The 23,897-nt window shown below is 38.2% G+C and overlaps 1 protein-coding gene across 1 annotated transcript in view; it reads right to left on the bottom strand.

The window, feature by feature from the left end:
• Positions 1-10,551: 10,551 nt before the first annotated feature.
• Positions 10,552-23,897, bottom strand: part of cdh19 (cadherin 19, type 2) — a 121,068-nt gene continuing 107,722 nt past the window's right edge. Inside the window, exons 12-15 of the mRNA XM_088001229.1 lie at positions 23,344-23,465; positions 22,903-23,020; positions 18,844-19,092; positions 10,552-14,868 (exon numbers count right to left, since the gene is read on the bottom strand). Coding sequence (XP_087857355.1) covers positions 14,360-14,868; positions 18,844-19,092; positions 22,903-23,020; positions 23,344-23,465 — 998 coding nt within the window. The 3' untranslated portion in view covers positions 10,552-14,359. The remainder of the gene's footprint in view (positions 14,869-18,843; positions 19,093-22,902; positions 23,021-23,343; positions 23,466-23,897) is intronic.

Genomic DNA, 23,897 nt, shown 5'->3' with positions numbered 1-23,897 from the left:
GACAGATAGATTGGGGGACTTCCTCTGCAGTAACGGTCCTGTCAGTAAAGCGGTCCAAAGAGCCGAGCCAAAAGGTAAGGGTCCCCACCTGTGGTCATGAGATACAGATCATAGCTGTGAGAACGCGATCCAAGATAAGTGAAATAAGTTCCTCTGTAGAACAGATTGAGCCCATCCTTTTGAGATAAGGTGAGGAGCTCTGTCATCTCGGCCCTGGATCCCTCATAGGAGTCCAACTGAGGTGGTTTGGGCATCTAATCAGGAAGGATATCCTGATAGGATCCAGCAATAGGACTGTGTATCCCTTCTTGAATGGAAGCACCTTGGCATCCCCCAGAATGAGCTGGCAAGAGAAGCTGGGCAGAATGCAGTCTGTTTTCTTTTTTTGTTTTTTTTTTCTACAATTTCTAATATTTAAGTATGTGGAATTATTTCACTGAAACTACCAAGTCAGTTGTTCATGTCACTGAATTTTGCAGCTGCATGTTGCAATTATGAAGCGTCTGTAAAAGCTGGGTACACTCATTTTGACATCCCATCAGTTCCATACAGTAAACAATGTCACATCATAAATCTAATGCTTGTAAATGTCTTTTGCGAATTTGTTCATACAGTTTGGTTTTTTTTTAAGTGAGAGGAAAAATACACTGAAGTTCATACTGCTTTATAAACCAGAGTAGATTTTTACAACCTCTATATTTATCGCTCCCTCTGGCACTGGAGAGGCTGTTTCCGTCAGGCTCAGTTGCTTAGATTTTTTTTCTCCTTTGCTCTTATCATGTTTGATATTGAACGAGAACTGTCAATATGTATCTCGTGTGGCTACTAGTCTTCTGCTATGTAATTACAACAGTTTCGTGTTCAAATTGACCTCTAGCCTGATTTAAGTGAAAGGGATCATCAAGCAAAAGGACATTTGTTTGGGGAATCTTAGAAATATTGTAGAAAAAGGCGAAAAGTCCCAGCAAAACTACAATGTTTCATCCTGGAGTAACAGAATGAAACTCAGATGCTCACAGCACTGCATCTGGGTGCACAGTCTTTGAATGTACTGCCACTAACATGTGGCGGTATATCCATTGGGCTGTCATCTCTTAATATGTGTGTTATTAGTCTGTGACAAGGACACCGTTGTATAAACCAAGCTCAGTGCTTTTTTTTTTTTTTTTCCCCTCCCATAGTAATATTTTCTAGGTCACATCATTCCAACACTGGTTCAGTATATGAACATGGCTGGTGGCTCAAATACTTCGACCTAAGAGTCTGTTAAATGCCACGCAGGCTTATCACGTCACCGAACACCGATCCAAACAGCTTGAAGGGCGAAAGTAGAAGAAGGAGGAAAAAGAAAGAAACATGGCATATTTTTGTTTCACCTCCAGGATGACGCGCGCGCACAAGATGGTTAACAAAAATAAATTGGTCCGAAATTGCCCAATAAGTTCAGATGCGGTTGTAATGTGGTTTAAATTGCATGCCCTTTCCGTCAGTGGAACAAACCCTCTCAATGTCAGCACTCTCTCCCACATGTTGAACGCCTAGTTTGCCATGCAGTACAAGATCTCAGGGCCTGTTTAGTATTCACCCACTTAAGTTTCCTAAAGGTTACCAAACCTAATTAGACATTTATGCAGGATCTTCAAAGGTCCCTCCGTTATTAATGATGTGCTACTTCTGAGGACTGCATCGATGCCTTTCCTTTTTTTTTTTTCTAACTCGAGAAGCAAGAGCCTCACAATATGCGCATACACAATGGCAACATGCAGACATGGAAAATGCAAGAAGAGGCTGATGGCTGGCTGGTGGTAATTACTGAAATGTCTGGAAGAGATACAGCGAAATACATGAATACAAGGTTAAAATCATCAATGAAAGGATGAGTCCAATTCTGGCCAAGCTAGAACTAAGCCTGGCAAAGCTGCAAGGCAAATGTTTGGTATTTATAGATAAAGAAAAAACAAAGCTGCAAAACTGCATAATGACATAACATTTAAGGCTAATCTTTCCTTTTATTTTCACCACTGATCAAACTGCAGGTTATGCAAGACTTAAATAAAACAATGAAAAAAAGCTAAATGACCAAAGATCCAAGTATTTGGAACTTTAAAAAGTTGACAAGATCTTTTTTCAAGGTATCCTTGATAAGGGAAACTGTTCTAAAGATAAAAGACGGTCCAGTGCCATACCAGCAAAGAGAACCTTCTACAGTGACTGATAGTACTTTTTTTTTTTTTTTGCTTATTGATTATTGAAAGACACAAAAAGGCTTTTTGGCAGCAGTTTCATTATTTTCTGTGAAGATAGCAAAAAGGCCACAAAAGAGATGGGTTTCCAGTAAAGTGGCATTTTTAGGATGTCAAGTCTCCATAACATGCAGTAGAAATTATCAATATGGCAACTGACTGTTTTGGAGAATTACCATTATTATTATTCTTTTTTGTCCTGGCATCAAGTGCATACATGTGGAGGATGCGACAAAATAGCATTTTAATTGACACTGTGTGCAAGTTTTCAGCAACAAATATTTCCTTTTGCCTAAAATAAAGGGTTACTTTATGGCTGATCATCATAATGTGGTGGATCATCGGTGATGTTGTGGGTCTTCTTTTTTGTCCAAAGACCCTCAGAACCGTGTTAGTGTTTTCTTCATGAGCTCTTTGAAACAGAATCATTTTAAAACTAAATCTAGTGGACTCCCTCAGAAAACTCAAACTGGCTTTTTATTCGTTCCCACAAAAGGAAACTGATCCATGAACATCTTCAATTTAACACAGAAGTTGCTTACCAGACACAAATTCAGCCTCATTCTACAAACATCTCAGTTCCCAGACGTAGAAAGCATGTGGCCTGATCTGCAGATCTGGAGAGGGAGTGCATAAGAGAAGACCCAAGACTTAAATAAGAATGTTCAAAGACCCCGTTCTCAGTTTTCTCCAACCCTCTGAAATCTTGTAAGAACCAACAAAGTGCTGCCCCATTTTTAAATGGGTTTATGCAAAGCACTAATATCAGGGTTGCCAACAAATGTTGTTTTCAACTATTTTTAAGACGTGGATTCATGTCTCTTAGTCATTCAATTGACTGATTTATTTCTTTTGTTAGGTTTTGGTAGCATAAGTCGTGTGTGTATGCAGACAACATGGTAAATTAACTCTTGGCATTCACAGGACCCCCAGGAGAGCTGCAAAATAATTTCTGGGGGTCGCCAGATGGTTGCTGAGGGAAAAAAAAATAAAAAACAAAGTGACTCATTTAGACTGGATAATGGTTTGTACATTGCTTTGCCTGTGCCAGAGTTATCTACAAAATAATAACTGAACTTCCAAAGATAACACTGACTGATAAGTTCAGTTATTTGCTTAAAAAATAGTAGCTGAACATCCAAAAGTAACAATGACCTACAATAAGCAACAGACATGAAACATCAAGAATGAATTCTGAATCAAGACTACGACTTATGCTCCACTCATCCGAGATCAGCTTGTGGGGCCAGAAGGCCGTTGAGAAAAATTATATCCTTCTACAATCTCCAACTTATTCTGTGGGATCTTGGAGTGTTCCCAGTGGGATGTCCCTGAAAAACCTCCAAATCGGCACAGAAGGCATTCTGATCAGATGCTGGATTCACGTCAGCTCTGGCTCCACAATGAGCCCCGACTCCCCCCAGGGATGACCTGGCTTTTCAGCAGAGCGCCCCATCGTTTTGAAGCATTGCTCAGCAAATACTAAAATTAGTCAACGTATTTTACCTTTTGAGCTGGAGATTCAAAAATGTTAAAACAGTCCTTTAATTTCGAATTGTTTGGACTTTCTAACTCAAATGCTAACTATAGCAACCAGCTGTTACCTGGTATTCTCAAAATGCTCTCAAATTGTTCTATTTGAAAATTAAAACAGCTTTTGAAAATATCAACCTTTTAAGTTTTAAGTAAGTGTTATACTTTCTATAAAGCCCAAATGTATTTATTCTAAATGTTTTTTATTGGTCTGATGTAATTGTTTAATCTAAAATGTCATGTTTTCATTAGCTGTGAGCTGAATATCATTACAGGTAACAGAAATAAAGCCAGAAAAAGATGAGTGTGCAAATAAGTAGTAAAGGACACGAAAAGAAAAACAACAAAAAGAAAAAAACAGAACAGAGTAGCAGAGCCTGATGTTGGCACAGCTTTACGCTGAACATCTCCTCTCTGTGAGTCTGTCATCGTCGCGTAAGACACCTTTAGACTCTCTAAAGGTCTTCCTCACTACTTGTAACATTTCTTCACTTTAGCAGCCCTCTTAAAGTCTAAGGTGCTGAAGTAACAACTTTTACCTAACCGAGGTAAAACTCTTAGAAAAATCTTGGATTTCGATAAATTTTAAGAATTTTTCTGAAACGAGCTACGTTTAGTCTTAGGATTCTTTGAGAATATGGACCCAGTCCTGTGTGTCTATGATGATATAAGTTTGTGCTTCGCTCTGTTGTCTTTAGCGCCGCGGAGGCCAGGTCAGCTTTGAATGTTTAACCTCGCGTAAACACTTTATCAGATGAGATCACACGTCGACACCAACGGGATAGTGCGCTGAAAGAGAGACTTCACTTTGACAAGAACTTTGTTTTTCTTCAACTATTAATTTTCCTTCTGGGAAAAAAAAAAAAAAAAGATGTTCTATTTATCTTAAAACCTGACAACATACCCCCCTCAGTTTAATTTTGACATGGGTATACATAATGTGATGAGTAATTATCAAGTAATTACAAAATCCTGTTTACATCCAGCCTCAGATACATATCAGGAAACTACAGTTGACAAGTCGCCAGGGGAAAAATATCCGGTTTTCATTTGTTATTTGACTTTTGGATTTTAATCAATTATGAATGGCAGCTAATTAGAGATCTTCAGGGACCATCACTCTCTGAAGCGTCAGCGTCTCCTAAGTGCACTGCATGTCACGGAGGTTGGACATTGACAAAAAACCTCTCACTTCTTCACGGATTTAGGTGTCTTTTTCCTGAAGAGTCTTCACCAATCATCTGTGAAGGAATGTGCCGGGTGCTTGTGAGAATGTGCATGAGGGTGCAAGAGAGAGAGAGAGAGAGAGACAGAGCATGTGTGTGTGTGTGTGCGCGTGTGTGTGTGTGTGCGCGTGTGTTTCATAATAATAAGGCGGAGTGAAAATGAAGAGGAGCTAAACTGTGTAAGTCATTTCTCATTTCCTTGCTTCAGTGGCTGTCAGGAGAAAGCCCCACGTTTCTTGAATGATGGTTCAGACAACAAAAAGTGAACAACAAACCCTATGGCTGTAGAGAGGAAAAGGGAAGGAGAACAAGAAGAAAAGAAAATACTTTGAAGAAAAAAAATGACGAATGCATGATTTTTTTTTTTTTTAAATGACCAAACCAACAAACAAGGCAAAAATCCCAATATCAATACCCTGATAATACCACAGAACATGCCCTGAGAGTGAAACATAATAGAGGGAGGGTAAAAAATCACCTGTACAGTTGGCACTCGTACAGTTTTAGAAGGACCTTTCAAGGGGCTGATTTAATGTGAGAGCATCAATCCTTTTGCAGCGCAGGGCCTTGACAGCAAGTGAAAGTAATCTCTTCTTTATTAATGGGACTTTTCACTTTGGACCCGGGGCCTTTGGTATTCCATAATGGTACTTTCACACTACAGACCTAAAGAAAGAAAAATATGAAATCAGATCAAGTGGATGCGTTATGAATGGTAAGTGGGAAGTATTCCTTTGTAAATCCAGAAGCGCTCTTTTAAAAAAGTGAAGGTGGGGGAAGAAAAAGAGAGAGAGAGAGAGAGAGAGAGAGAGAGAGAGAGAGAGAGAGAGAGAGAGATGCAAAGCTAAGCTCTGAAAATAGCTTAGACGCTGAATATTTTACATTCTTTAAAAATGTGTCGAGGGATGTTTTTGGAGGACTAAACCTGTTAAAACAATAGGGAACACTTTAGGTTTCAAAGTATTTTTTAACATAGTCATTCTCGATCTAAGGATCTCCTGACTGTAGACCTACTAACTTTTCACTTTTGTTCAACAGTTGGATGTCAACAGCAAATGTTTTGGGCAAAAATATACCCAGGAGCTGCAAAACTTACTATTTTCTGAGACAAACCTTCAAAGTGTTCAGCTTAACATATTTTGTATTTTTCTAAAGTTTTTGGATGTGCTTAGTATTTTATAACATTTTGTGTTGTGGCTTAACCTTTGTTTGCTTTTTGTGTTACCATGAGTGAACCAGCAAAATTAAAATGCATGTAAAAGTAAAGACTTGCTCCAACTCAATAAACACGTTGTAGTTTACAAATTACAGCTGTTAATAGACTTACATGCACTGATTTGCTCCATGAATGAAAAGCTCGTTTCCATATTGTTAACTTGAATCTGCATCCCCTGAAAGAAGAAACCTGTAATTTCCACTGGGTTGTTTGTTGTTCACATTTTGACTACAACTCTGTTTTATGCAAATTTGGCTTGCCGAAGCTGAGAGGGTCACTGCCCTTCACTAGCCTGTTGCTTGCAGGAATGTTGCTGAATTTGTCAGGGACAGAGGCAAACAAAGATGCCTGTCATGAAAACTACACTCCCACTCCAAAGAAAAGTTGCACTTTAATATTCCTCTGGACCGCCTTCAATTTATATTACTATGACTTCCATGCAGAGTTGCACTTTTTTTTTTTTTTTTTTTAAATCTTGTAAAAATAAAGAGTATGTTTGAGCAACAGATGCAGTGGAAGGGCATAAACACCACATGTAAACTGCAATAGAATAAGGTAGCTTTTGAAATAATTGTGTCCATAAAAGTAGAAATGTCATGCTGCCCATCTGCTTTGTTCTCAGTTCCTAATCCATCGCGTACTATTTGATGAGTAAAAGTCGTCACTCAGATATCGTGTGACTTTCGATTTGCAAGTTTGAAACCATTAGACCAGGCAAGACAATAAAAAAACAAAACAAAACAAAAAAGAAAATCAGAAGTAGAGAGAAGCTACCTCTTTTCACTGGTGGCCAGAGGAAGTTTGAGAGCAAGAAGAAGGTTTCAGACTGGAAAGGAGGTTCGAACAAACATCATCAAATGCGAGAGAAGAGGGAGAAGCCTCGACAGAGGGCAGCGCAATATCTGAGTAAAAATGAAGAATCCTGTTCTTAGATTAAAAAAGATACACTCTTGAATAATAAAAAGTATTTTAACACACATGCTGAGAGTAAACAATCTGATTAAATGTGAAGCCTTGTAGGATAAATGGAGGATTCCTGCTGGTGTCACTTATATTACAGTACAGGCTGGAAGTTGTTCACTGCTGATGACTCTTATGTTTATTCATACTAATCATCACGCCTTGCTTTGGTCGTGCCTGACATCTCTATGTTAATTTAATAAATAGAACTCACACCTTAATACATATTTATACATCTACTTAGTCTCATGTAGACCCAGCCACTTGCTTTCTGCTCTTTATCCTGTTCAGTGCTATTAAGAGGTTGGAGGCTTTCTATTCTCATCAGCACAGAGCACTGTGAATGAACTGCATCTGTTAGTTAGAGCAGCAACAACAAAAAAAACTACTAATCGATTCCACTGGGTGAATGACACTGCATTTGTAAAAATGACGCAAGTAAATTTCAGGACAATTTAAAGTGTAGCGATCATGAGAACACAAAAGTTAATTCTGAATGGTGCGGATCGCTGTTTGGCTGCATTTGACATAAAACTACAGAAATACGGGCAGACTTTCTCCAAAACCTCACACAGCACCTCATGTAAATGTGTGCAAACTGTTTCAGTGCTGAGGCTTTATTTGCTCAGTTGAGCTCATTTTGGACCAGATGTGCAAATATGCCGGTGAACTTGTCATTTTTAATCTGAAGAGCGAACTTGTCTTTGAGCTGCTTCTTATGGAGTTCTTGCTGAAAACTCCCAAGATCTCTAATATTTTCACAAATTTTCTTTTTTAGAGAGAGAGAGAGGAAAACAAAAGTACATATAACCTACACATCCAGCACCCATCGTGATCCATGCAGTAATATTTAACACAACCTCAGATTTTAATCTTTATATGTTATAATTATGTTCACATCACCAAACTGAATGTGAATCATTTGCTCTCACTTCAGAAGCTTAAGGCATACATGCAACTAATGAAAGAAGGAATGGCTCTCCAAATCCTTTCAGGCATCTTTTCAATCATCTCACTGTCTGCCTAATGAGAGTCCCTCTTAAAGGCCCTCCAGTGTGCATTGTGGCGCTGCGTGATGAGTTCGGCTCTGGGTTTGGAAAAAGGGAGCTGAATATCAAACCTGTGCAAAGACAGAGACAGTTGACAGAGTGAAATTCTTCACGTTGCCGTAATGAGTGTAATTACACAAAGAAAAGGGCTGTTAGGTTAAATTACCCGTAATATTCACCGTGGATAATGGCAGAAATTCAGAAGGTTAAATGACACCAGTAGCTGAACCCCTTTCGACATCAAGGTACAATTGAAAAGGAAATTATAACTGAGCTTTTACGGGGAAGTCCAATGCATGTTAGATGGTGAAGATTGGTTTGAAAAGACTTTTAAAAGGCCTTTAGAAGCTATTGTGAGGTGATGATTTAGTCTAAAAAGCACTGGCCGGTTAGATTGTTTCCAACAGTGGAAGCTATTTGAAGCCCACTTTGAGTTTGGAGGATGTCTGGAAATTGTCCTGCTGAGTGCTGCACCTACTCATACAAGAAACCACAGCGGGAAACGCTGGATAAATCCTTGCAATTAGTTGTTTCCATTGCCTCTTTCTCCCTTATTTCATGTTCTTTCTTCAAAACAGACTTGTGCATGATTGTTTTGTTTTTTATATAAATATATATTCCTTCAGTGGGAACTATATTCTCTCTGGTTCAATCCCTGACCTTCACAGCCAGCAAACCGCCCAATTAGTGTATGGGCAGGTGAAGAGGGCTGGCCCTGATCACCACGCAATTACCTCGAGTCATCCCACGAGCAACCGCCTACACAGCTGCATGCGGTGTTTGTCTAATGACCATGAAGAAAGAGGGGAAAAACAGATCCGGTGTTATTCTATATAGCTTTCTTACTATAGTTGGTTCCCAGCAGTTGCACTTCCTTCATACATCTCAAATCAACTTGTGGCATACTTTCGCTTCTCTCTCTCAACCTTAATTTGCAAGGAGTTATAAAGTAAGTCGCGTTTTTGATTGCTGGCTGTTCAAAATGAGAGGTCTGATGGGCTCTCAGATTGGCACATCACACAGCATAATGCATGTTGAGGATTTGATATTTGCTGTATGTACTGAAAGAAAAAAAAAAAAAGCAACACGTTTGAGACATGACTCGCTTGAAATAGTGAAAATGTCCATTGAGTTTTACGAAACGTATGAAAACCAGAAAGCCAACAAAAGTATACGAGAATGATCAAGTAAAAATAACACAAACGTAAAGGTGTTGCATTTACCTGCAGCCGAAGTTTCCCAACAATCGTCTGACAAAAAAAATAAAAGCACATTGTTAAAGAAGCTGACTTTTAACAGAGGACCGTATCCCAGCATATGGCTAATTGAGCAGAAGGGAACAAATATAACGTAATGTGAAGCCCATTTAAGAGATTAAGGAAATATTCACAAGGTGTGGAGTGTGGCTAGAGTCAGTCCTTCAAGAGCCGCCACACACATGGATGCAGGACATTGGTTTCCGTTTCACATCCCTTGTATTAATTAGACCAAACCTGAATTACAGATAGAGGAAAAAGTGCCTTACCTCGACTAGGGAGAAAAAAGACATTCAGAAGTCAAGATCGTAGATTCCGAAGGAAAAGTGGACAAGTACAAAATTCAAGTAACTTGAGGTAAGATGGAAAGTTTCCTCAGTCAGTGTTTATTCAGGATCTAAGTCATGCTGGAGTTGGTCAACCTTAACACATTTTATCCAGTTTTAAGAGCCGTCTGTCAATACATGTTTGATCCTTCTGCAGACAAGCTTTGTGTCTATGTTGCTTTCATTTTCCAGCAGGACTTTGCACCGGCCCACATAGCCAAAAAGTACCAATATTTCCTTTAATGACCACTTATCACTGTGATTGATTAGCCAGGAAACGTGGCCTGGCCTAAACCACATAAAGAATTAAAGCTTCCTTAACACTTCAGCAAAACCACAGGATCGCCTCCACTGATGCAGCAGTTCCTGCAAAAAGTTTCCCCCACCAAGCAGCGAGTACATATAATGTATATTACATGAACATACTTTACAGTAAACCTACAACTATGTCATAAAACATGTTAAAAGACCTTGCATGATCTTGCAATTTTATGAGAAACTGAATTTTGAGATTTTTTTTTTTCATTAGATGTAAGTCATAAAATATAAATGAAAATAAATAAATGTTTGAAAGGTGCCACAGTTTGAATGTAGTCAATCTGGTCACTCTTAAATAAATTGACATTTCTGTGATATTCTAATTACTTTAGGTGTAAGAAATGAAAAATGAGTTGTTATAAATTACTTAGTCATACCTTTTAGCAATAATGAAAGTGCAATAAGGAGATGAAGAAAAGAAAAGTGTTAGTGACATTATGTTTTATTCATCTTATAAAAACCACTACAGACTGTTCTCAACAGACTGTTCGGTTCCAGCAGATCGTCTGCAGTAAAGCTAATATGCACTTCCTGCTCAGTGCAACAAAGAAGTCAGAGGGAAAATAAGCTACAAACTTACAGCTTAAAGATAACAAGATAAGGAACCTTAAAATTGGTCCCAAGAGTTGGTGGAAAGCAGAGCTAGATAAGCTGGACTATGTGATTGTGAGCATCTATTCTGATCTGTTTCTAACTGAAAAGTGTTTCTGGTTTAACACTGGTGTCCTTATCAAACCTGTGTCTGGTGTGCAAGAGTTTTGGGGCGATTGGTTAACTACTTCCTTCAGGAATGCTTCTGTTGCTAGGACACAGTTGTGATCTACAGCTGTAGGGTCACAGAGCACATGGCCTACATAGACAAACATCTCAGCTAAAACTGGAAAAAAAAAAGTGAAAAAATGAGCTTTTTACGTTTAAGATGTAGCAAACAAACTATGTGAACTATTTTTACATAGCTTCATTTTAGTCTTACCAATACTTTAGGAGCTAAGACTAAAATAAAGCTGAATTTAATAAAACGTTGGTAGGTTTCAATGTAAATTTAGATGTATAATGGACATCTGTACAGCTCTGTGGCTTTTGCTGAAGGATAAAAAGTCATACAATTCCTGTAGTTTATGTCTGTGCAGACTAATCTATCAAACTTTTACTAACTCATTTTCTAAATTTTCAATTCAACCAGTTGGTTTTTTTTAGCTTATGGGATAAATATTATATTATATTTGGACAAAGTTTGCACAATTTTGTGATCTGCTGTGAATGTGAAATTTAAGTACTGTACCTCCTAAAAAGAGAAATAAACTGATGAACGATAGAAGAAGAACATAGTTTGAAATGAGAGTGGAGAGGAGAAGATGGAGAAAACGGGGAAAACTTGGGATATGAACTGAAAAAGGGTAAAACAGAAGCACATTGTGGACTAAACCACTGATTATTATAATATCATTATAATTTGAGAGCTTTATTCAGATCCAGCTTTATTCAAGTCCCAAAAGGCCATTTAATGTTACAAGAAGTAGGGGGAAAAAAATCTATAAGAACTGATAAGAAAATAAAGAAGCATGTTTTTCAGTTCCTCTAATCCCCTTTAACATGATCTCATTGGAATAATATTTTCAACTAAATGATGCACAATCCCAGTCAAACAGGCTGAAATTATGTACTAAGTAATAAATATAGGATTTAAAAGAAGTAAAGAACATAGAGGAGAGTTAAGCAGCATGTATGGTTTTAGAAAGCAACAAAAATACAGCTGCCAAAATGGATTGGATACGTGAAGCTTGCCAGCAGTAGCTGTTTTTATATAAGGCTTGATATTATCTTCACAGCAATGGTTTGACATTTTAAAAAGTACACTTTGTCATTGTGCAAACTGTCAAGATGAAGAAAAAAATGTCGAAGCCTGCTGCCTTAAAAGCCCTAACAACAAGGAGAAGAAGTGAGCCTGAAATCTAACAAAAAAAAAAAAAAAACAAGAAATATTGGTACAAATATTTACACTACATTATTATTATTTTTTTTCACATTTTACAAGCACAATATATTTTCTTTAGGTTTTATTAAGATTTTATGTAGCAAAGCAACCCAGGGCAGCAGAAACATGGCTTGCAATTTCTTTTAAATAAAATCCTGAAATGCCGGTACGTGCAGAGGGGGGGTTGGGGGTGCTTGAGCACCTGCCCCTTTTGCTCCTTGCCCCCAAGTGCCCTTTTGGTCAAACTGTTTTTGTTTTTGTTTTTTTGGTATTATTTTCTAAGCCCTCTTCTGACACATAGTAACATGTAATAAAATTATTTGCTTTTTTTTTTTTTTTTTTTTTTTTTCCTTTTGTAAAAACACAAGCTTCGGTCACCTTGTTACCTTTGACCTTTTGCCCGTGACGCAGGACGCAGTTGCCTCTCGCGCAGTGAGATAAGGCGGCTAACTGGAGCTCAACGTAGCGAACGATCCAGATTACAGATCAGTTTTTGGTGAATAAAGTGGAGTAGACCTGCTACTTGTCAGATGACGGAAAACGTTGAAGTCTCGTTTCTGCTTCAGCACGGAGTTTTTATCATACAGACATTAGGCTGCTGTTGTTGTGCTGTTAGCTAGCTGCTAGCTAGCGACTTTGCTAGCAAAGCTAGATAACTAAAAAGCTTCTTCCCAGTATCGTTAATGATATCAGTCATTCTTCAGTATCGCTATTGCAATAGGGGAACATCGCCCGTCCAAAACCGATCATCTCCATAATGTATATATGTCTTCTAATTTCCTTTGCTGCATAATGTACATTGCATTTATTCCAGTGTTAGGTAAATGTATCCTGAAGGAAAATAGCACTTAAATAAAAGTCCAACAAGGATATTCATTTAGAATTAAAAATAACTCACCCTGAATTACCATGAGAGATATAATGTATGTAATAAAAGTGTGTCATTAATGAAGGGGAAAAAAAACTCAAACCAGACCCTAAACCCAGGTTTAGGGTCTGGTTCGCAGAATATGAAGTTAATTGTTTTTTCCTAATTATTCAATGAAAAAAAAAAAAAAAAAAAAAACTAACCTGAGTTAAGTAAAATAAAATTGTAATCAAAACTTTTGGAATGGTAATTATTTCTTTTTTAAAAACAAAATGTTTTGTTTAAAAAACTTTTTTTTTAATTTAAATAACTCATTTTTGTCTTGTGAACTCAAAAAGTTATTTGCCAAACAAACTTTTATTTGTACACATCAGAAATCTTTTCATGTGAGAATCACAAGCAAAACTTTGAGTCACAAACAAAAAAAAAAACTTAGAATAGCAAGAACAGATTTCTGAGATGGGCAAATAAGTTTGTTTTACAAAAAAAATTTTCACTTCATGATACAAAAATGTGCGATTTTAATTTTTAAAAAAGGTTTTTTAAGCAAAACTCAGTAGGCTTTTCTCATGCTGACATGCATTAACGATTCAATTTTTGCTTTTGTTTTTTTTTCTTTTTTCTGCAGTTCCACGTTAAAGTTTGATGCAGCTCTGCTTTCCTGAATGGACCATCTCCATCTCCACTGACAGTGTAGCAAACAGGCAGCTCTTTGTTTTATAGATTACACTAAAAGGTTGCATTGTGCCCTTGTTTACATTTTTAATAGTGTAATTCTGTAAAGACAAAATATGTCTGGTGGTCCAGCTCTGATTTACATTTCTTGCTAAATTGCGGGTTTGAATATTGCAATACTTTCCTATAACAAAGTAGACCTGCAGAAAGAAATTACTAATAAAATATCTTACATATGCACAGTTGTATACTCTATATAGAGATGTTCGTTAGCTTTGATTGTATATCTCACAATTGTGTAAATTATCGTTGTTTATTAAACTCTGAAAGCTGAGAGGCTTTGTTAATATTCTGTCCTAGAATATGGTTAGATGTGCCCTTTTTTTTAAATTATTTTTTGAGCACCTGCCCCGTTAGTGGTCTCTGCACGGCCCTGCTCAAATGTGGGTCAAACGTTTGTGTTCACCTTTACTCAAAAAAATAACACATTTGAAAGCCACGAATCATTTTCTATCGTCTTCAAAATCGAATGCTGAATTACTTTGCGTTGACCTACCACATTAAGTCCTGATAAAATGCGAAAAATATTCAATGAGTGTGAATATGCCTATGAGAAATCACCAATGTCTGTTTGATTAAAGCTTCCTGGACAGAAGCTGTCCTGGCCTTTTTACCCTTTAACAATTATTATCAATATATAAAAGGTGTGCTTCTTTAGAAGAATGTGTCTTCCTCTGCTCCTCCGAACCATGGGGTGAGTCTTACTGCATAAGGCTTGGAGTTACACACAGGTTTGTCAGGTTCAAATTCCAAACAGGAGTCCAATGAGCTCAAAGACCCTGAGGACGACCCTGACCCCTCGTACGCGTAAGTCCGAAGGCAATCAAATGGTGGGACGTAAGGATCCTGATCGGCTTCTGCCAGTCTGTCCAGGATAAACTGCCTGAATACCTCGTCCTCCGGCCCAATGAGGTGTGACTCCCGGAGCGACATCCGTATGCTGGCCCTGACTTCCTCCCTCCGCAGTTTCCTGTCCCTCCTCCTCGGATGGGGGCGCAGCGGGACGGGAGGCTGGCAGAAGTCCAGGCCGGCTCCTCTCTCTCCGTAGTAAAGCACCTTCTGGGAAAAGGTGTCGGGCAACTCCAACTCCTTCACCTCCACATCCGTCCCCTCCTGTTGCTTACGCCTGTGCCTCCTCACAATCAGCATTAGAACCGACAGCGCTGCAGACACGACACAGTGCGAGATCATTATAGTTAAACACCGGGGCATGAGCTTAGCATGCATGAAAATAATAGCAGCCAGATTTGTTTTCCTGCAACATGTTTTCCTGCAAATATGGAAAAAAAAAACATTGGTAATATCTTACTTTTTTTTTATTTCACTTCAAATATAAAGAATAAATTCCTTTATTCGCTCCATGTGGCACAGAATACTAAAAGCATTTATCTTTTTTTTTTTCCCTACTGTTTTAACAGCCTCTTGTTCTCTGAGAAGTGTTAGCATAGCGGGTTTTGTCATTAATCTTTCATGTGATGGGCAAAGGGAGGACACAAAGCAGCTAAGGTCATAATAAAGCTCTTCACTATGCACACCCATCAGTGTCCCAGGATGGCATTGGTACTGATGTATTGCAACCAATACACTCATTACCTGGCATCATTGCACTGCACGCTCCAGCATTGTAATCGTGTGTTAAAGGCACGCTGGTGAGTTAAAAAAAAACAAAAAAACGGTGGCTTCAACAATGAAAGCGGAAATTTGTTAATGAAAACCCTGCTGTTTCATATACTTGCCAAATGGTTGTCAGGTGGAAGTGCTTTAGTTCACATCTGCTGGAAAAGAGGACCTTTATGAAAACAACATTTCAGAGAAACATGACTTAATTCATTTATTTTTTTATGCTAGCAGTTTTATTTTCTTTTAAAGTGTGCTATGGTTTGTTTACCAATGAGATGCCCCGGAAATGTGTAGTTTAGACTCTTCTATCACTCATCTATGTCACCATGTAACGCATTACCTCACTGCTGGCCCAGCAGCTATTATACACCCTCTGACAAAGAACGAGCTGTCATCTCTTTGCAAAAGGTGCTTCTGCTTAGCAGAAAATGTCTGAGCCTTAGAGCAAAGCAGATGTTCTGGTAATAGCGACAGAACGGAACACGAACTCCTGGAATAGAGGGAGCTCTTCACATAATGGATTATGTGGGGGGGGGGGGGGGGGGTTAATCTGCTGCCACCCAATCGTATTAATGTTTGGAACTGTTACCAGCCGACATCAAACAAAACTAATTTTGAAAGTGAAGCGGATTTCAAAAAAATGCAGACAACCCGGTTCAAACGTGGGTTGTCTACATTTGAACTGTCACCTTTTGATTGCATGTTTTTTTTTTTTCTATAAATAAATGCAATCAAATGGTTAAATGCGTCAAAATTATTTTAACTTGTTTCGACCCGAGGCGAGAACAGGATTTTAAAAATGATCTATTAAGATGCATAAAGTGCACACACACACTAAATCTAAGATTTTTTTGAAGCATCTTCTCATTTAATTATAGAAATTACTCTTCTTTAGTTCACAACCAGCATTAATCATAGTGAGGGTTATTAACCTGATTTCAAGCTCAGCTGTCCAAGAATAGGATTTTTATGACATTTGATCTTTTGCATCCTTTAGCTGCAGCTTGCAAAGAGGCGACAAATGATTTCAATTTGCCAAGATGTCTGTCAGTAGAAGACTATGAAAAAGTATCCACATCATACATCTGTATCATGGCAGTGAACACAGTTATCATGAATATTAGAAGTAGAAGGAGTATTGGAGAAAAAATAACCTATACATATCAAATATTTCTCAAAATTTGCTGGAACCAAACTTGGTCTTCACCATCAAAACTTAGTAAAACGCAACAGATCGGAAATGTTTTACTCAGTTTTAGATGTCTACATAATATGAAAATTCACTTGCTGTGGTAGGTTGCTGTTTAAATTGTTCCTGTTGTTGTTCCTCAGGTATTTTTTTATTCCCCCAGTAAGAAAAACCAGAGAAGCTGCACTGATGTAACAAGAAGGGTAAAAGATACAGATATGAACTTATACAAGTTTAAAACATGCGTCTCTGGAATGCCGGATAACATATAAAAATTCCAGAGAGTTGTTACGGATATTCCCTTTGCAGTATCTGACAAACCTGATGGAGCTCTGCCCCATCGCTCTCTTTCCTGACTACATAGTGACGCAACAGAAGCAGAATACATTGTTCGTCCAAACTTTTGCACAAACTTCTCTGTTGAGCAAACAGACATGATCTGTCTGCCTGCATGTCAGCAGGCGGTCCAATGTCAGTTCATTATTGTCTGAAATTTGGGTGGGGAAAACCTTTTCATTTTCTTGCGAGCTCTACTACTCACTTACAGGATGTGCAACGAGGTCATGGGTTCATCATCCTTTCCTATTCTCTGAAGTTTTGCTATTGTTGTTAACCGATTATTAAATCGGTTTAATTAAAATGATTAAATAAATCAGGAGTCAGTGGTAGAGCAGGTACACCATATGCAGAGGCTGCAGTTCTCAGCACTGCTGTCCCCAGTTTGATTAGTGGAACCAAATGTACTTGTTGCTGCATGCCCTCTCCTTCCCTCTCCGCCCCTCTTCCTGCCACTGGTACAGCAAAAACCTTTACTAAAAATAATCACAATCCAATAAAAAAAAATAAAAAAAACATGCAGTGGATGGCCAGTATTTGCAGGGATTGGGTTTGTACCTATGCATTTCAGGTCCCCATGCTGCATTTTCCTGAAAGTATTGTAGATATACTCTATGAAAACATATTCTACAGTCAGGCAGATAGAAAGAGCTGAGGGATTTTCCAACATGTACTGGTACTATCCTCCATATGTCTGGAGTGAATACTGAAGCAGCAAAGCATTTATTCCAGAGAAATCCTCTGAGCCTACAATCACCCAAAACCACGTTGGAGGATGTGCTGCGGTCTGATGGAACCAGACTTCCACTTTTGGGGCCACTATTCCAAATGAGTATTTTTGGCTCATCATGCATCACTAAAAGAGCAGCAAACCTCCACTAAAGCACAGTGTTGGTACCATCATCCTCTGGAATAGTGTGTCTTCAGGTGAAACTGTAGATTTTCTCAAGGCAGTTTCAGTTTTGTTGATATTGAAGCAAAAGCACACTTACATAACAGGGTAATTACTTCTTTTTTCAAGTGATTTATCATTGTTCACCTTTTCATGGCAAAAAAAAGCTGAAATTTTATGAGTGAATAAAGGGGCAAGATCACAACCATGGAATGGAGTTAAACATGGTGTCTCAAATAATTGAAATTATTATTTTTTTTTATTCCTGCCCAGTCTGTCAGTCTGCTCCCAAATGTTTAAACATGGCAACTGATTGCAACAGACTGTTTCTTCATCTGATCCATTATCATCCCCACATCCACATCTTTATTCCCATAGAGTAGAAGCCAATTAATGGTTTCCATTCCTTAAAACGGGTGCAGATAGTTTCACCCTTTTCCATTTTGTGCCTTTTTAGTCTTAAGGGATCAAAATTTTACAACTATGAGACAGAACCACTAAAACGATAACACTGTGTTAAGGTCACTTGGAGACACAATCTGTCGTTATGGGAGATAATTGATTCTCAAACTATCTGTAGGTCTTTCAGGCTTTTCTATACCATCACATTAATATGTAATGGTTTACTTGAATAAGTATATTAAGATTCAAAAAAACACTGCTGACCTTAATAATTCAGCTAGCCACTAATTAAAATTAACCTGGGTAAAAGTGTCAAGGTTTTTTTTTTTAATTTAAATTCCTATTTCAACATTAAACTTTAACATTTTTCTACAGATTTCCACAGTGGCTGTAGTTTTCTGAAATGCACACATTTTGAGGATGCTGTTTGAACACAAGGAGAGCCGACGAAGAAGCCGTTAAACATTTCAAGACATGAATGTGTGCTCACACATTTCAATGAATTGTTACTATTTTGATAAACTGATATTTATCTCACTAATAAACCGATTTAAAAAGTTGGAAACGCAAAACAAATGGCAACAAGATTATGTATGACTAATGACATGTTGACATGGTAACTTTATGGCTACATGACTTCAGGAACAGTAAACTTTCACTTGTTAAAACCAAGTCATCGTCGCGTCCATTCACACTTACCAGTCAGAGTGACCAGGCAGACGAAAATCCCCACTAAGGTCTGCATGCTGACCCCGGAGAGAGCGAGAGCCTCGACCCCGGCGGTGGGACACTGTCCAGCCGGGAGGCAGCTGCAGACGCCGATGGTCAGCGTGGTGGTGCTGGAGAGGGCCGGGGTGCCGCTGTCGGTCACCACCACAGGAAGCAGGTACTGAGTCTGGTCTTTACGTGTGAAAGTGCTCCTGCGCGCCACAATGCCTGCCGTGTTATCTGGAACGACGACGAGAGTCAAAGACCGTTTTTAGTGACCGCTCCTCCATGTGTGGGTACCTAAAAAAAAAAAAAACGGGAGGAAAAACCTAATATGCCTAAAAATTTGAAGTCAGATTTTTCTTAAAGATCAATGCAAAGATAAAATCAGTTTTCATTGCGTGTGTTTGATTTAATTTGACCGCTGAACAATAACTGACATAAAATAAGCTGTGTGGCATATAGCAATACTCTTTCCTTTATGTTCATTTTCTTGACTCTTTATTCATCTGCCTGTCGCTGTCTGGTCCTCGCATGGCTAATCACCAATTCCCTGCACCATTGTATGTTTCATCATAGCTTATTTAATACATTTTAAAGTACTTCATGTTCCACTGACATGTTTCTATTCCTACTGTCTCTATTTATTGTAAACCTTTAGAAACAGTCACAGTCCTCTGACTACCAAAGCCAAAATGTTCATTTACTTTCTCGACTAGAAAACTACTCATCTAGAGACACTCAAAGGTTTACGCATGTGAACAATATTAATTATAGAGGGCAGCAGTCGGTGAGTTATTTCTCAATTCCTAATGAATCATCTGGCCTGGTAATTATCAGTCAAAAATACTTTATTATTATTAATAATCATAATATCTTCTGATGATTTAATTAAGTAAAAAGAAAACCAAACAAGCAAAGGTTTTTCTCTGCACAAACTTCTACAACTAGCAGGAGAGGGTTTATAATTAAGAAATTAGACATTCAGAATAGTAGTTTAACTGATAAAAGTGAAATTCTTCACAAAAGTTTTGGGTCTTTCAGAAGTTTCAAGAAAGGGACAATCAGGCTTTTTTTTTATTTCCGGCAGTTAGTGTTAAATTGAGGGGGGAAAGGAAAAGGAAATAATTCTGTTTCAGAATCCGTACTTGTTAAAATGAGCATATCCACGAGACGGAGAGAAAAAGAAAAGTTTTTGCAATTGCTTCACACAAAAACCAAATGAATGCTGCAAAATCGACAAAACAAACAAAAATCTTTATTTTGGTCTCCTTGGTACCAAGCTGATGGAGTAAAACATGTGCTTAGTAGTCTTTCTGTCCAGATTGGTTGATCTGGAGAAAGATCAACCAATCAGAAGTGGATTTTTAACAGCATACAGTTTATGTCACATTATACATTTAACAAGAAACTATTAGTTTCTTCCAGACATTCTTTTGTTGGAAAAATCTAAATTTATTTGCAGAATTATGCCTTGTTTTCATATCTTTGGCACATCGGTAAATGTACCTTTTAAAATTCAATTTCTGACCTTTTAGGAGGTTTAATAACTGCCGTTTTAAATATTTTTCATTTGAGACGATTCAGAAGCAGCTTCTGACTTTTGTCTCCCACTCTCAGCTCAATCTTCTTCTACTGATGACTCACTGACTGAAATCTTCCTCCACCGTTTGAAGAAGCCAGAGACTGAGAAACTCAACAAACTGCCAATGAGAGATGAACAACTGCATCTGCTGCCCAAACTTTTCAAATATGTAATGATTCTATTGAACAATAAGATAAGCTCTCATTTAAAGTCCAACAAATTAATCAATCAATAAGTTACGACCACTAAGTTATGTCTCAATTAATGAAATCCGATAATTCAGATAGGAGGTTCTTTGACAGAGTAGCGGCCCTGCAGTAAAATTTATCCTATCGAAGCTGTTCTCTCGTTTCTAATGGTCTGTTTGCTGGTTGTTGTTGGAAATGTGTGTTTGCAGCCTGAGTTCAAGCAGTTTTGTTCTTCAATTGGTGTGATTGTAGCCCACAGTAACCATTTCAAAATGTGCAATAAATCGACAGTTATTCACCGACTTTTCAGTACATCCAGTTGGGCATTAGGATGTATTACACATTCAGACAACAGTACTTCTTAAAACCATGAGTTTTGAGGATACAAATCACATTTACATCAAGAAAAATGAAGATGTTCATGGTATGGAAACAGGTTTTCTCGTGTCTAAAGGTAAACGGCAGACACGGATGTGTTGAAGGGCCTCAGTTAAGACAGTTAAAGGTGCATGAAAGCTCATATCTCGGGTGTTTTGTGCACTGATAGTGGTTCTTTGGTGTGTTTTCATTGAATGAATTTATGCTCACAAAAGTTTTACAGCCACAGTAAGGAAATGCATACAGATTGATCTTTTTTTTTTTTTTTTTTTACTGGTGGGCAGAGGTGTGCGCTGTAGCCTTAAGTCTTCTGCAAGAAATGTCAGGAATGTTCATAATGACATTTCTTCTTCCTGGAAGAATAATTACAGATTTAATTTATGCCAAATGTCCCTGCAAAAAGACCAAGTCGCCCAAGAGCTCATTTGCTCGACTTGATGGAGGATTTATTCAAACTGCCACCAAAGTTTGTTGCCTAGACTGAAGCTAAAACTATAATCAGTTACATTTGAAACTACTCAGCGAAACACAAGGTTCTTTATTCAAATCAGATTCTTTAAACGTACATTCGTTGCATGTCTGCAAACAGCTCAATGGCAGGAGGCTCAGATTGCAAGCAGAGATAAAAAAAAAGAAGAAAAAACAAAAACTAATTTGGCTCCGTTCAAAGAAGAAAAATGTACCTGCAGCTTTTATGCTCTGTTTCCACACAGCTTAGTATATTGTCCATAAAGATGGAGTACCTCACATCCAGTCTAAGGAAATGTTTTTTTTTTATTTTATTTTTTTTTTGTAGGTGGCTGAAAACTTAACAGGAACAAGTTATTGGAAGAAGGCCAGTATTGTTGCTGCTATTTTCCCCTGCAGTTTTAACTAAATTCAGAATTAGACTGAATAAAATGAAACAGCGAGATAAATGAAGAATAACGTGAGATAAATGAAACTTCCAAGTGTCGCTCCGCCAAACTGTTTTACCAGCATGAGCTAACGAGCAGCTAGCTGGCACGGATGTTAACTGAGCGTTCTTCGGAAATGGAAGCTAAAACGTATTAACTCCCTAAATCTTAATAAAACAATAGCATCCTCATGAAGTCTTGCAACCTGGTGTAGCTGGAGAAACAAAGCAAATAAGGATTAGCCACAAGATCAGTGAGCTGAGCTTGTGGCACCGTATTCGAAAAGACTCGAGGCTGTAATTGATGTCAAAGGTGGATCATTAATTATTAAACAAAGGCTGTAAGAACTGACACAAATGTGATTTCTTGGTTTTCTATTTTTAATAAATTAACAGAGTCTCCAGACCTTTTTCCTCGCATCATCATAAAGGGTTAATTGTGTGAATAATTTTGAGGAAATAGATGAAGTTAATACTATTTAGAATAAAGTGAAGCGCCGTGAACACTTTCCAGATACACCGTAGAGCTTTGGACTTTGACAAGACCTTCAGAATTTGCTTTGTGATTTTTTTCCCCCCCCTTTTAAAACCAGAAATATTCAATACCAAAAAACCCCAGCTTTGAAATGTTGGGCTTATTGAGTATTTTCAAGGATTTTTGATTAAATTCAATGCTCCGAATCCAATGTGGGAACAATGTTGAATGTTTTACCAGGCGATCATTCAGTGATTGTCTATTCAGACAAATTCTGTATCTGCAAGACGTCTATAAACAGAATCTGGCTGGATGTGTAATGCAGTCTTCATGCAACTGAAGAGGCCTTGGTGAAATAATGTCAAGCAGCTTTCTTAAATAGCAATAAAACACTAATTACTAGCTATTGCATAATAGATTACTTAACTTGAGGACAGCGAATTATCTGGGTTAGTGCTACTACAGAATCTATGAACCCATTATACAATTCTAAAAAGTATTATTAGCTGCATTTTCAATTAAATGTAACCTTGATTATCTCTGATGGTGAAGTTCGGATTGATGCGCTCCTGGGGAACCATGGAGTAGTAGAAGTGGTGCTCCTCCACAGCCTTGTCCGGGTCGACGGCACTGAGAAGATGAATGAGCTCAAGAGACACAAACGGAGAGAAGAAAAATAAGCACCGCAATTACTAAAGCACAAACATAATATAATGCGACGCACTGGGTTTTCGGCTACCTATTCATCTCCTTTTTGAAGAAAAGAAAAAAGAAATTGAATTTGGCTGCTGGTAATTTAATGAGTGCACCTGGTGTACAAATATCAAATGTTTTCATGTCATCGCCGCAGAAAAGACAACGTGGGATAAAACAAATATGTTCAAAGCATTCCGCCATATTTAAACACGTTTTGGTTATAACATTGCCGCAAAGTAAAATCCCCAACACGAGAGCATCATAATGGACATACTTCTCCTGCTTGCGTGCCCTCGCAGATATACGGCTGGTAATCCCTCGCAAGCCTTGGCACGTTGTCGTTTACGTCCAGCACGGTGATGAACACCGCCACGGAGGAGGATAAACGGTTTTGCACTGCAGCAGCGAAGACAGACATCCACTGAAGTCCACTGGGTGCATGTATCACAGACGCTTTGTGAAAGCTGTGGCAGAATAACACTTCAGACTGATAAATGCTTGGTGCTCTTAGAACACGACTGCGCTGAGCAGAACCTGAACGTGATAATCAATGGATGCAATTGAATGAACCACAAACTTCACAAAACTGAGTGTTTTGCCCTGCATGTGTAGTCAAAAACGCTGAATATCAGCCGGAGAACATTTAGCTGGTGGGGAAGTAGAAAAGAAGTCGGTTTGAACCTGTAAAATCAGCAACAATCCTGAACATAGAGCCACAGCAAGAATGGATGGTTTAGATCAAGGAATGTTCATGAGTTTGAATATCCCAGTCAAAGTTTGAGCTAAAACTCAATTGACGATCCAAGGTGATATTAGACAATTAAAGAA

Source organism: Poecilia mexicana, unplaced genomic scaffold (genome assembly GCF_051168715.1).
Source record: "Poecilia mexicana isolate PSO_F unplaced genomic scaffold, ASM5116871v1 scaffold_20, whole genome shotgun sequence".
Lineage (NCBI taxonomy): Eukaryota > Metazoa > Chordata > Actinopteri > Cyprinodontiformes > Poeciliidae > Poecilia > Poecilia mexicana.
This window is presented reverse-complemented; position numbering and strand designations above follow the sequence as displayed.